General features: G+C 42.7%; 1 protein-coding gene across 1 annotated transcript in view; it reads right to left on the reverse strand.

Moving 5' to 3' along the window:
- The window catches only part of MAP1B (microtubule associated protein 1B), a 70,157-nt gene extending 59,876 nt beyond the window's left edge, over positions 1 to 10,281 (reverse strand). Inside the window, exons 1-2 of the mRNA XM_080972195.1 lie at positions 9,751 to 10,281; positions 1,130 to 1,231 (exon numbers count right to left, since the gene is read on the reverse strand). Coding sequence (XP_080828321.1) covers positions 1,130 to 1,231; positions 9,751 to 9,928 — 280 coding nt within the window. The 5' untranslated portion in view covers positions 9,929 to 10,281. The remainder of the gene's footprint in view (positions 1 to 1,129; positions 1,232 to 9,750) is intronic.
- Between the last annotated feature and the right edge of the window lie 3,634 nt (positions 10,282 to 13,915).

The raw sequence follows: 13,915 nt of genomic DNA on the forward strand, positions 1-13,915 counted from the left end.
TTTCAGAAGGTCACTTCAGCTTACGGGCAGGTTCACTAAGCTCCATGGGTAGACTTAAGAGTTACTAAATGTTATCCTGAGTGTGAGTGAAGACTTGCTAGCATTTTATTTATAAACCTGAGCATATAGACAACCCAGGTAAGTGTTAGCCACTTAACACAACACTTTCCCTCCTTACAGGAGTCTTATGAAGAGAACTGGATCAGGAAAGGAATGCAGAAGAGCCGATTTGAGACGGAACCTTCTCCTTCTCTCTCTCTCTCTCTCTCTCTCTCTCTCTCTCCCAGAATGTGTTTAATTTATATTTATATCAGGGCCCAAACTAACAAAATGAATTTCAATAGGGACAAATGTAAGGTTCTACACTTGGGCAGGAAGAACCAGCTGCACAAATATAAGATGGAGGACACCTGAGTACATGTGTAAATGATCTAGGAGTCTTAGCAGACCACAAGCCTAACATGATGCAGCAGCAAAAAAAATGCTAATGCCTTGGATGCCCATTAAGTACTATTTGCTTATTCAAATTTCCATGTCAATCTATAACCACTTAAGCACTCTGCCCAATTAAATGTAACTAATATGGCAGAGTTACAATTATTTTAAATGTAACTATATGCAGAGTTACAGTTTAGGCGAAAGTGCTAACCCCAGTTACCTGAGAGTAAGCACCATTCAATTCAGTGGGGCTTTCTTTGCACTATTATTGCACAGAAGGGAGTATATGAGGAAAATGTAGAACTCTGCAAAAATGTTTGTCCAGAAACAGAACCCATGTGCAAATTATGATACACAGCATAGATGTTTACAAGGATTTTTGGCCAACTAGGAATATTTCCAGGGAATTAAATCCCCCTGAGTTCAATGAGACTTACTTCCTTGCAAGCATGTTTGAATTACAGACTATGGCTGTGATCCCATGTTTATATCCACTGTGTGGTGTTATTTTTAACAGAAGAGCCACGAATAATTCTATCTATATGAACACACATTATCCAAAAGGCTTGTTTTGCCATAGGGGGAAATAATAGTTTAATGAATTAAACTGAAATCATTCTCCATTATGCCAGTAAGTATTTCTACATTCTTTTATGCTGTTTATGGGTAAAGACAGAAAAATAAAACCTACCCCGCACATCTGGAGAGAATCGAGCCGAATGGCGAGACACAAAAAGCTTAAGTTCTTGATCCAAGTTGCATTCAATAAGGTTCGTGTCCCATGACCGGATGCCTAAAAATCAAGAAAATAAAATACACGTAATTATTGGATACAAACAGATTGCGTATTTCTGAATTTTCTTTTAATAAAATCTGTGCCCTATCTGAATACTCTATGTTCTTAAAAGCTACATGGTGTTTAAAAATAAATAAATTATCTGCTCTCATTTTCCAGGACCCATCCATCACCATGCTAAGCATTTTCTAGTTCTTCTGAATACAGTACAGTAGTTGTTGAATGAATTTCTGCTCAAGGCCTTGTAAACACAACTTTAAGAACTGTTACTAGTTTGGTTATTATGTAGCACGATTACTGGGTGACAACTGATAATATTTTCAAACCTATTTACAACATAGCTACTTTGGAATGGGTTTGGGGTTTTTTTACTCATTCTGCATGCATAAAATTCTTGTAATTTCTTCCTAGTAACTTTTTTTGCAACATTTTATTTTCAGTAAATTCAGTAAATTAATTTTGCTTATGCACCTGAAACTTTGCTTTTGCAGCTTAAATAACATGTAACATACAAAATACAAAACTTCCCTCATTGAAAAATACTGATTGCAGATACAATACAATGGACAAATCTGTTATTCTGATTTACTTTGAAAGTGTACATTGGATTTAGGGTATCTTGTGTCAGCTGAGACCACATTTCTTTCCTCATAATCACTAACTTGAATTACATTGCCCACTTCTTTATGTATAAACACAATGGAAGAGTGAAATTCATTTATTAGTCTTTAGCCATATATGAAAGTGTGGCTAAAACTCAAAAAGGGGTGACTAATTTTGAATAGGCCACATTTCGTTGGTGTCTTTCACACTTTCATTTATTACCCATATGACTCAAAATCCAAATTCCTATCACAAGAAGGAACTTTATTTTTCATTTCTTCTCACAACAGCAACCTTGTCAAACTCTTGTTAACCACACTGCAGTTACAAAGAAAAGCATGAACCATAGTGCTATAAATAGTAGCAGTAATAGCAAGTACACCAGTGTGCCAATCTACCCTTTTGTTCTGGGCTTTCCATAATAAATGGGATTGTTGGGTTACATAGTTTGTGCTTGGAAGAGGGCCTTCAGCTAGCTAGCTATTTGATTCCCAAGCAAAAGTGCCTGGGGTTGGTGGACAGGGAGTGTTTTGAATGGGCCCCCTCTGGCAACCAGCCTATCTCCTGCACCAGTACTATCAGACAGACAGACAGACGGGCAGGCAGGCAGACAGACAGACAGACAAGACCAGGCACCATAGGGCTGTAAGTAGTAGCCTGAACACTGTCAACTAGCGCCACAGCCTGACAGCTCCTTCTAGGCTGGTTTGGCAGTCTTGTTTAGGGAAGCTTTTAATGTTTAATAGATTATTGTATTTTAATATTCTGTTGGAAGCCGCCCAGAGTGGCTGGGGAAACCCAGCCAGATGGGCGGGGTATAAATAAATTATATTATTATTATTAGGCAGTCTTAAGTCATTCCATTGGGTAGCACACCTGCTTTTCCATCCTTTGCACTTGCTTTGCCTCAGCCTGCACTGCTTCACCTTGCTCCACTCCATCATTATATTTGATGAAGTGAAGTAAGGTGAATTTGACTTCCATCCTGTGTGCGACTAAAACTCTCATCCCTGACTCTGATCTGGTACTTCATTCCTAGCCCTCCATCCATGTTTTCTGGCTTTAGCCCTCATTTCCATCTCAGATCCAGACTCTGTGGCGACTTGTGAAAAGCCCAAAGCCTCACAACTTTCTTTATGCAGGCAATCACATCAGTGGATGCTAGTCTTTGTTTGAGGCCTGTATGTATGAGGCCCTCTTTTTCTAGTGAAGAAATCGCTCACTTTTCCCTTTGTAGGACTCCAATCTCTCCTGTACATACCATCCGGACCAGCCCATCCAGGAGGTCAGGTGAGCAGTTGCAGACCTTGGGGTTTCAAATTTCAGTGGCACCCTGTGCAATACCAAAATGCGGTGCCCCAAACCATCTCTCACCTTCCATTCTACATAACAGTTGTGGTGCCCCTATGGCAACACACCCAGTATGACCAAACAGGTCATGCTCACCTAAATCCACCTATGAGGTGAGGCGGCAGGATCCAAAGGGGCAGTAGATCCCAATTTAGATATTTATTTCCCTCTTATTCCTGATGTAGATGTTCACTCACCCCCAGATTAATGTGCTGCACTAAAACTTTTAAACCGAAGTGCACTTTAAAAAATAAAAAGAACAGAATTTTACTGTTTGCTTGGGAAAGGCTTCCCTGTGATACAGTGCTCTACAAGACACAAATACTAAATGTTAAATGCACATAATAATCCAAGACAGTTTTAGGATCGTGACTATATATTTAAAAAAGCCTGCAAGCAGTAGTTCTACATGGCAGAATAAGCAGAGATGTTTTGAAAAGCAAGTCCAAACTAGTTGCTATGTCATATTTCAAAAGGTCACTTGCCTGTTTTCTGATGGAGGAAGTCAAAACAAAACCAAAGTATAGAAGAAAGTTAAAGAAACTCTGAATGGTTAAATTGTTTGTCTGATGTTAAAAAAAAGAAGAAGTGGAGTCTAGAAGACTGTGCTTATACACTTGTGTAAACATGTGCATAAGAAGCATTTAATATGGGAATGGGGATCCTGTGAACCTACTGATATTGTTGGAGTACAACTCCCATAAAACACAACCACTGGCTATGCCAGATGGGTTGGTGGGAGTTTGGGTTCAACAGCATCTGGAGGACCACAAGTTTATCATCCCTCATTTAATATATGGAGCTTGAAACCATGGAATGGTTTTCTAAAAATAGGTGAGCTTTACAGCACAGTAATATTAGAATGGGTGAATACTGCTAGTTGGAACTTTACTTCTGTCCCAACGTTGAGATTTTATCATTGTTTATATTAAAGAAATGTACCATGATGTGGCTAAGGAGACATCATTTCAAGGGACCTAGCTAATCATATAAAGCTTTTAAAAGTTATGTGAGAGCAGTTTTAAATTCTAGCATTTAAATTCAAAATGCTTGCAATAGCAACAAAATCTCACTAGGGGAAAAAAGAAAGTCTAGTTTTCCTCTTAATACCGTTTTTTGGGAGTAGTGGTTATTTTATGTGCAGTAAAATAGAGTCACTCCAATGGTGATTCTGTACCACCAATGACATTCACAGTTGCTTGATCCTTCTGTTGCAAATGATCTTGGCAAAGAAAGGAGGGGATGTCTTAGACAACTTTCACACAGTCCTTATCTAGTTTTAAAACAATCAGCTTGTCAGACAGATTAAAAATGCTAGATATAAACGCATATATATTTTAAGTGCATATATATGCTCTAGAACTCTCCATAAGTGTTACATACAATGGTTAAACAAACTTTGAGGCATACTGAAATACTTACAGATGTGTTTTAGATGGAAATAAATACTTAATGAAATTTGCTGATAATCCCTGATGAGTCACTATCTGGGTGTTGCAAAAACTTATGAGATTTATATAGGATGAAAAATTAATCTGCTGTATTTTTGTTGGATATGTTTACTAAATGTGTCAGTCATGTAAGCTAAATCATGTTCCCAACCATTTAGGGCACTGGAGTTTCTGAATTCAATTTTTGCTGAAAAGCCTACATCATTTAAATTAGAATGGACCTTCATCCCTGTTCTTTGTGGAAACTTCCAAGATTCAGTAATGACCACTAGTGTCAGAGTCCAGAAAGGGGGAATAGGCAGATTCACACTTTGAACTGACTCATAACATCTTCCTCAACCAAATGCAAAACTGTCTCCACTGAAAAGTATAAGGAGAAAGGAAGATTGAGCCTGCAATAGGAATATAGATAATACTAGGTCAAACTATTTGTCCTTCTAACCCAGAACTGTCTGCGTGCTCGCTTATCCAATTTCAACTAGAGATGCTACAGATTAGACATAGGACATTTGTTCACAAAACATCTGCTGTACCACCAAACTACAATCCTTCCCCTAAAGAAAGAAAAAATCCCTGAAAGGTGTGGTGCCCAGGATATGTCCAGGAACAGAGCCTAGGATTTCTTGCACTGAAAGCAATAATCATACTCTCCATCCCAGAGACCAAGAATCCTGAGCTTACTGATCTGTGACCTGTATCACACATGCATATCACCTATTTCTTCCATACTTAGTGGCTGATGAATATGCCATGTGTAAACCATGCCTTAGGGGACGCGGGTGGCGCTGTGGTCTAAACCACAGAACCTAGGGCTTGCCCATCAGAAGGTTGGCGGTTCGAATCCCCGCGATGGGGTGAGCTCCTGTTGCTCGGTCCCTGCTCCTGCCAACCTAGCAGTTCAAAAGCACGTCAAAGTGCAAGTAGATAAATAGGTACCGCTCCAGCGGGAAGGTAAACGGCGTTTCCGTGCGCTGCTCTGGTTCGCCAGAAGCGGCTTAGTCATGCTGGCCACATGACCCGGAAGCTGTACGCCGGCTCCCTCGGCCAGTAAAGCGAGATGAGCACGCAACCCCAGAATCGTCCGTGACTGGACCTTATGGTCAGGGATACCTTTACCTTTTAAACTGTGCCTTACACTTGAAGGTTAGAATAAAGCTGCAATCCTACACAGTTATGCATATAGCCCCCCTCAAAGTCAACAAGAGGATGAAAAACTTCACCAAGCAGATAGTTTTCAATGACATTTATTCTCAGTGTCATTGTATACAGCCAGAGATTCAAAAGTAACAAAAAGAAATAGTATTACTTTGTGACAGTTCTTTGTTCAATCCAGTACAGGGAAATATTAAAGAGAGGATGTTTTGACCCAGTTGCTTAGTGTAGAAATACAGATATGATTTCTGTTTTGAATCTGACCTTCATTTCCTTGCAGATTTTTACTGCTCTTCCATAGAGTATATTCAGAATTTGTTTAATGCAACATAATAATACAGTGTTCATATTTCATGGTCTCCAGATATCACAAGCATTTCATTGTGAGCAACATTCAGTATCATTTGTCATGTGGTTAAGATTGAATTGAGGTATGTATATATATATATATATATATATATATATATATATATATATATATATTCTTGTGGGGGTCATACTTGCAATGATCATTCATGATCAGACCACTTGAAGATGGGCCATCACAGCACAAAGCATTAGGTAGCCAAATTGAGTGATTTGCCTTCTGCTGTTTAAAAATAAACTCCAGCCATATATCATTTGTATATCATGCAGTATCATTGAAGCAAACTGGGAATTGTGTGGATCAAAGCCAGGACTATGTCTTGAAAATAAAACGTCGTAACTTATCAACAATCCATTGCCAGTCATCCTCAATGATTCAGCAGTTCTGACAGAAACATGACAGAAACACAACACAAAATTCACTAATACAGGGGAAATCTGGAAAAATATATATAGATAGTCTGCTGTTATTAATGTGAGTGACCAATGGAATTCCAATTGAGATCAAGTTATTTTCTTCTGTGAGAAGAGTAGAAGGCCTTACAGCAGACCCCCCCCCCATTAGCAACCAGGGCACACCCACAAATCTTGAGTTTCTTACAGATCCTAGAGTCCGTCTTTTAAGTATTGAAAAAGGGTAGCCAGTGAATTAAAACAAATAGCTTATGGAGATTATTAAATGATGCTGTACCAAGTCCCTCTTGACAATATTTAGAACAAAAACCAAATCTTCATCCTCCAGATCATTCAAGATCAACCTTTAATAAGTCATCAGTACATGAAGTCTTCTCAGATTTCTCTGCAGTGAGTCTCATTAATCCAGCATCTTCAAGGGTGGAGCCCAAGGCACAAAACTGAGAGCACAGGTAAGTTACCTGAAATACTGATGCCCTTGTTGGGAATGCAGACTTCAAGTGAGAACTTAATATGTCCACTCATTAACTATATAATCATGATCCACAGAAAAAGAAAAATCTGCATTCTTCCCCAAACCAGATTCAGCATAAAATCATTAATAAGAGAGACACTGGATTTCTAAAAATAGCATGTATTGCTCTCAATTTCTAATCCAGCTTTTTAAAAGTAGGCATTGTTTCTAAGGAGCTACAACCAAACAATAAAGCAAATGGGGGGGGGGGGGAATGGTGCAGGAACAGAACTTATTTCTTCTGGGGGGATGTGAGCAAGTTGGCATCAGATGCCTTGAGAGCACAACACACATCCATTTACTATATCAATTATTAATAACTTTAAGTAAGTAACAGCTAGTTCAGGCTTAAGCTAAAACTTCAGATAAAGCTAAAAAGAAAATAACCAGAGCAGTCTAAAACAAAGACTTTCATTCTGTGCAAGTGTCAGATAAAACAGGTCAATTTATAAAAATAGCCACCAATGCAGGCAGTCCCGTCTTCACTACAATGTGGATTTGAGAAAAGATGCACAAAGAAATTATGGATTCGAACCACTTGTAGGGAGTGAAGCAACAATAGGAACCAACTGGAGCCCCTCCATCTGCTGAACCACACCTATATAGCAAGAATGTAATCAAGGCACTGCCTAAGGGTTCTTCGAAAATGGCAGACTCCTGAAATCCCTTGTTCTTTCCCAGATAAAGACAAAACCCATTAAAAAAATAAATGCATTTGCTCAAAAACTTAATATTACTAAGGACTTGTATGAAACCTATGAATACTGCCTTTTAACACTTGTGTATCATTTATCCCATTTGCAGTGCACAACTGCATCCCCCAGAATGCAGAGCATTATATTTAAGATCATCTATAAGAAATCCACTTGTTTCGGCCAGTATTCCAATGTGACTTTTATAAAATAAAAGTTAACAATACAGTTCTATAGCTGGGCAATGACAAGATTTAACAGGAAAAGTGCTCAATATTTTATAACCAGAGCTTCTGTACTTTATTGTTACTGTTGTTTTTCTTGGGAAAAAATCTTTCTGAAGTCTCAGTTTTGTTCTAAGGTTCCTGAAACAAACCCCAGAATACTTATGGCTTAAAGTTAGAAACAAAGGAAGATGCAGCAGCATCTCTTGTCAGGAGCTGCACCTTTTGCAGCACAAGAGATCTCCAAATCTTTTTTGCTTCAATTTGCAGGCAGCAAAGCCTGTCTACTTTCCGATGCTTATTTAATGCATTTTTCTTTTTCTCCTTGACTGTGTAAACGCCCTTTGTCCGCTATGGGCTGCCATAGGGACCGCACTGCGGACTGCACCACGCCCACAAGCCGGTATCTCTGGGCAGACTCCCCAGCAGCAGCACCAAGAGGCGAGAAAGAGAGAGCAAAGGAGGGACTGTTGCTGGCTCTGCAAAAGACCTGAACGACCTCTGCTCTGCCCAGCTAGTTGGGGAGGGTGTCTAATGACAATGCTGGGAGCGAGAAGGCGGAATGACTCACAGAAGGAAAAAGTGGCGCAAACTCCAGATCAACTGCTTTTAGAGGATGGGAGGAGGGGGTGATATCCCCTTCCCACCTTCCTTGTGCCAATTGGCGCAGCTAAATGCAAAAAGCCAGAATTGCAGATCTTGGGGGGGGGGGGGAGCAAAGAGCCTGTCCCCCTCCCCCACTCTGTTGCTGCTGCAGGATTCTCAAGAGTCATGAGCATCTCAAGGCACCGCTATCAAGTGAGACAGAGAGGGATTCACACAACCTTGGACACCCACCCACCTGCCCAAGAAAGAAATCCCCACTGGATTCCTGAAATGCCTCCTTCTTACATGCTTTGCAAGACAGGAGCCGATTTAGAGACTCTTGTTTGATGAGTGCATATGTTGTACAAGCTTCCCCAACCACGACAGAGAAGGCGGCGGTGGTGGTGGTGGGGAAATCAACTTTTCTCTGACTGTATTTCAGGGTTGTTGTTTTGTTGGTTTGCTGTCAAAGTCAGCTATGGTTAAAAACAAAGCCATTAATTATAAGGGAGCCATTTCTTCCATCTCGCCACCCCCCCCCCCGCGCGCCACCTCCACCCAAGAACTGCAGCCAGCCAGCGGAGAAAACACACCCTTCCGCGATTCCAGCTGCAGCTTCTTTCAATCCATGCGCAATGCAACTCCAAGAAGAGTCTGAAACGGAGTCAGAAGAGGCTGGGTAGGAAACCGAGGCTGATGGAGATCGCTGCCAACTCTAGAGCCGCAGTTCTAGACGGAGGATCCTCCTCGCCCCCCCCCCCCACACACACAGGGGTGGGGGAGAGGAGAGGGAGTGGTTGCATCAATTTTCCCTTTCTCGACCTTCTCTCTGTCTGGACCATGAAGTCAGCCCCGTGAAACCGCGCACCGATTTCAACCTCAGACCACAATGAGCAGCAGCTCCGACGGGGAGGCGGCTGCGCCAAGGTTAGCTGCACAGTCAGGGGCTGCGATGGCGCAGAAACCCCCTCTCGCTGCGGGAGCCGGGACTTTCCGCGCCACGCAACCTGTAGGTCGCCTCTCCAACCCTTTCCCTCCCCACCCCACCCGACTGGCCGCCCCTGGAGAGACGGAGGGCGGCAGCTGAAGTATCTCTTCGCCTGGCTCCTGAGGGAGAGGGAGGGAGGGAGGGAAGGAGGAGGGCTGCCTGGCGGCGCCGCCTTACCTCGCTCGATATTGCCTATGGCTCTCCTCAGATGCTCCTCGGTGACCAGCTCGCCTATAACGACCAGGAGGTAGAATTTGCTGTCGAGAAAGCGGTGCGACAGGCTGGGCGAGGGAGGCACCGCGTTGGGGAGGCTACAAGACGGCTCCGTCTCCGCTTCCAGCACCACCGTCGCCATCCTGGCAAAGCCCCTCTCCTCCTCCTCCTCCTCGCCTTTTCTCCCCTCAGGCAGCGGCGACGAGAGAGGAGAGGCGGCGGGACGAAAAGGCTTTTAGTTCCAACGAGGCGCCTCCTTCCCTCGCGAGGGGCGGGAAAAAAACAGCCACAAAACCGCGCGCTCCTGAGGCACCACCGCGCTCCAGGCAGCCGGGCGAGTGAGGGAGGGCGGGGAGGCGGCGGCGCTTTTATACTGAGACAGTGCGGGGCTGGGACCAGGCGAGGAGGAGGAGGGAGGCGTCGGCGGAGGAGGAGGAGGGGACCCGGCACAGCCACGCGCGCTGCCTTGCTCGCTTGCTGCTGCTGCTGCTGCTGCTTCGCCAGCATCCAGCCCAGGCAGCTGATGTCATCTGCAGCAAATCATTCCCATCGCTGCCTCCGGAAGCAGAAAGGACGAGGTGGGCGAACAATGCCCGGGCGAGTAGACCGGGGGGCAAAGGAGGCCCGGCCTTGGCGGACCCAGCCCTCGGGCTCCAGGGTCCCAAGGTGAACCTGCCCGTCACTTTCGACCCGAGCCGGTGCATTTCTTTGCTCAGAAGTGTCCAAGGAGGCTTGAGGCGCGCGGAGGCGATGGAGACCAACACGCCCCGCAGCCAGGGGAAGGGAAGGCCAAGCCAGCAGGAGAGCCTTTTCTCCTTAGCGGACCCCGAAGAGAATAGGTCGGGGAAGAGGGTGCCTAAGGTCAGGCACGTGGTATTGGATGTGCCAGGTGGCAGGCTGTTTTGGGTTTCCTTTGTAACCCAGGGGCATTACATTTGCACTGTGGAGAAAGTGGCTAGAGGTGTGTGTTCTTCTCCTTCCCTCTTTGGGGTCAGCCACCTTTGGTGGGCCGGACTATATATTTTTTTGGGGGGGGGGGAAATAAACAAATTCCTATGCCCCACAAATAACCCACAGATGCATTTTAAATAAAAAGACACATTCTACTCATGTAAAAGCACGCAGATTCCCAGACCATCCGCGGGCCAGATTTAGAAGGCGATTGGGCCGCATCTGGCCCACGGGCCTAGGTTGCCTACCCCTGCGCTAGAGCATCATTCAACAGGCATAATTCAACTAAGCTGACTGGCGAAATATTCCTGACTTCACCCTTGCCACAGGACACTGGAAAATTGCAGAGGGTCTTGATGGAACACTTAATGGTTTTCGCACCTGTCTGTGCCAAATGGTGTATGGTCATTTGTTGTATATTTATTTAAAAAATTCCTTCCAGTAGCACCTTAGAGACCAACTAAGTTTGTTACTGGTATGAGCTTTCGTGTGCATGTACACTTCTTCAGATACCTTCAGATACTTATATTTATTGTTTCTTTTATTTTTTAATATTTAATTCTATTGTATTGCAATTTGAATTCCGTAGCATACTATAGAATTGAAATGGTGCAGGTTTCCCACAAAACATCCTGAATGGCCACTTGTGGTCCATGAACCCCAATTTGGAAACCTCTGGTTTAGACAAAAAGAGGTGCTTCTTCATTTAACCAACCGGGAGAGGGACTTTTCAGTAGTGGCACCCTGGTTACATAATAGCCTCTACAAGTAGGTTTGCATGGCAACATCTTTTGGGCACCAGGTGTTTCCCCAAGCCTATTAAATAACTGAGATATTCTGAGCCTCTCTGTTTAAAATATGTTTCTAATGAGGGGATGGGCAGCAAGTTCTGCTTTGCTGAATTTATGCAAATTTCATCCCTCCCTTTTTTAAAAAATAGTTTTGTTTTACTATATATTTCAATTAGTTTTACATATTTTTTGTAAGGCTTTGAGATAGCTTCATGGTATGGAACATCATACAAATATAGTAAATAAATGAACAATTAACTTTTACCTACATCCATCACCTTCTGTGAGTTTCAGCTGGTATGCCAGCCATGCCCTTTCCTGGACAGAGACAGCTTGACCCATACATTAGTAACCTCTAGACTGAATTGCTTCACTGGAAGGAAGCTGAGGCTCCAATACTTTGGCCACCACATGAGAAGAGAAGACTCCCTGGAAAAGACCCTGATGTTGGGAAAGATGGAGGGCACAAGGAGAAGGGGACGACAGAGAACGAGATGGTTGGATAGTGTTTGTGAAGCTACCAGCATGAGTTTGACCAAACTGCGGGAGGCAGTGGAAGACAGAAGTGCCTAGCGTGCTCTGGTCCATGGGGTCATGAAGAGTCGGACACGACTAAACGACTAAACAACAAGACTGAATTGCTGCGGTGAACTCTGTGTGAGGCTCCTCTTAAGGTTGGTTCAGAAACTGCTGCTAGTGCAAAACACAGTGGTCAGGATGCTCAGTGGTACATCCTACTGCACATTTGTAGCATTTGTGTACTAGAGGAGTTTCACTGGCTGCCTATTTGCTACCAAGTCAAGTATAAGGTTCTGCTGCTAAGGTCCAGTCAATCTCAGTGATTACCTTCTTCTTTACAATCCAGACTATTCACTGAGATCATCAGAGGAAGCTCTGTTAGTCATACTGCACCCATCAGATTTGTCTGATGGGAAATACTGTGCAATAGCCTTTCCCTAGATATATGTAGGCCCTTATGGTAATGGTGTTCAACCAGCTGGTTAAAACATACCTATTCATGACAACATTCTCAAGCTTTGATTTTTTAGTACTGGCTCTATTAGAGATATCAGATATCTGTAGTATTTGTGGGTTTGTTTTCTTTTGTACTGTATTGATTTTATGCTGTAAACCGCCTTGCTATGGAATGTAAATATTCTAATATATTAAAAATGTAAGTTTATTGCACAATGCAATGATAAACAGGACATTAGAACAAACAAACCAATATAAAATAATCAAACTTGTCCAATATCACTTTAGAAGGGAAAAATACCATGCATTCTCATTATACAATATAAATGCCAAACATATAGTATTGATTACAACAGAGGACTTGTCATTGGCAACCTTCTTTAAACCTTGGAGACAGTCAGTGACATATATAAATAAATAAAATCTGGAGTATTGAGATAAACTTCAGGATAACATACCTCTTTTTTTAAAAAAAAGTGGATAGAAGGTGGTCTAGGTTTTTCTGGTGAGAAATAAATGAAGAGAGACTAGTCATTATAAAATTTATCTCTGGTAATGTTGTCTCTGATTGCTCTGCAATGCTATGTCTACAAGTACAACCTTATATGCCAGACCTTTAAAAATATTTTATTTCCTGTGATACAGTTTTAGCTCCAGTGATTTCTAGCTGTTTTTATCATTTGTATTACATTTCATTGTGTCGATTTTTTTGGTATTTGAGTTTTATGCTTGGGTTGGGTGTTTAAGGTTCACGGTGAGGTTTGTTAGTTTGTTGCACTTTTATGCCTTCTAATTGATTATGTACAACAGCTAGAGATACAATGTGCAGCACAAGCACCGAAGTAACAATATAATCACAGTTTACCTTATGTTTAAAGCTTCCAAATGTTACCAAGTTGATGTGGAACCAGACCCCAGGGCTGCCATTTTTTAATGTACACCATGATGCATATTGTTATTTCCATTGCTGGTGCTGCCTAGCTATCAGAGGTGGGCATAAGAACACAATAATAGCCCGCTGGACCAGGCCACTGGTCCATTCAATCCAGCAGCTTGTTCTTGCAGTAGCCAACCAGATACCTGTGGGAAAACAGGGAGCAGAACATGAGCAAAAGAACACTCTCCCCTCCTATGGTGTCCAGCAACTAGCATTCAAAAGCATTGCAATCTCCAACTGTGGTAGAGCATAGCCATTGATAGCTCTTTCCTCCATGAATTTGCCTTGAATCCTCTTTAAAAACCATCCAAGTTAGTAGTGTAGCCTTATTGGAGTTCACCGATTGGGTCTGCGTTGCTCCCGGACAGGAGGAAGGAAGTCAAATGACACCGAGGTTGGTTCAAAGAAAGAGTTTATTCTGCTCTCCGGATAGCAGAAGGCACTTGCGTGGTCAGTCCACAGCAAGTCCAAAGAA

Source organism: Podarcis pityusensis (assembly GCF_964106645.2).
Source record: "Podarcis pityusensis genome assembly, chromosome: 11".
NCBI lineage: Eukaryota > Metazoa > Chordata > Lepidosauria > Squamata > Lacertidae > Podarcis > Podarcis pityusensis.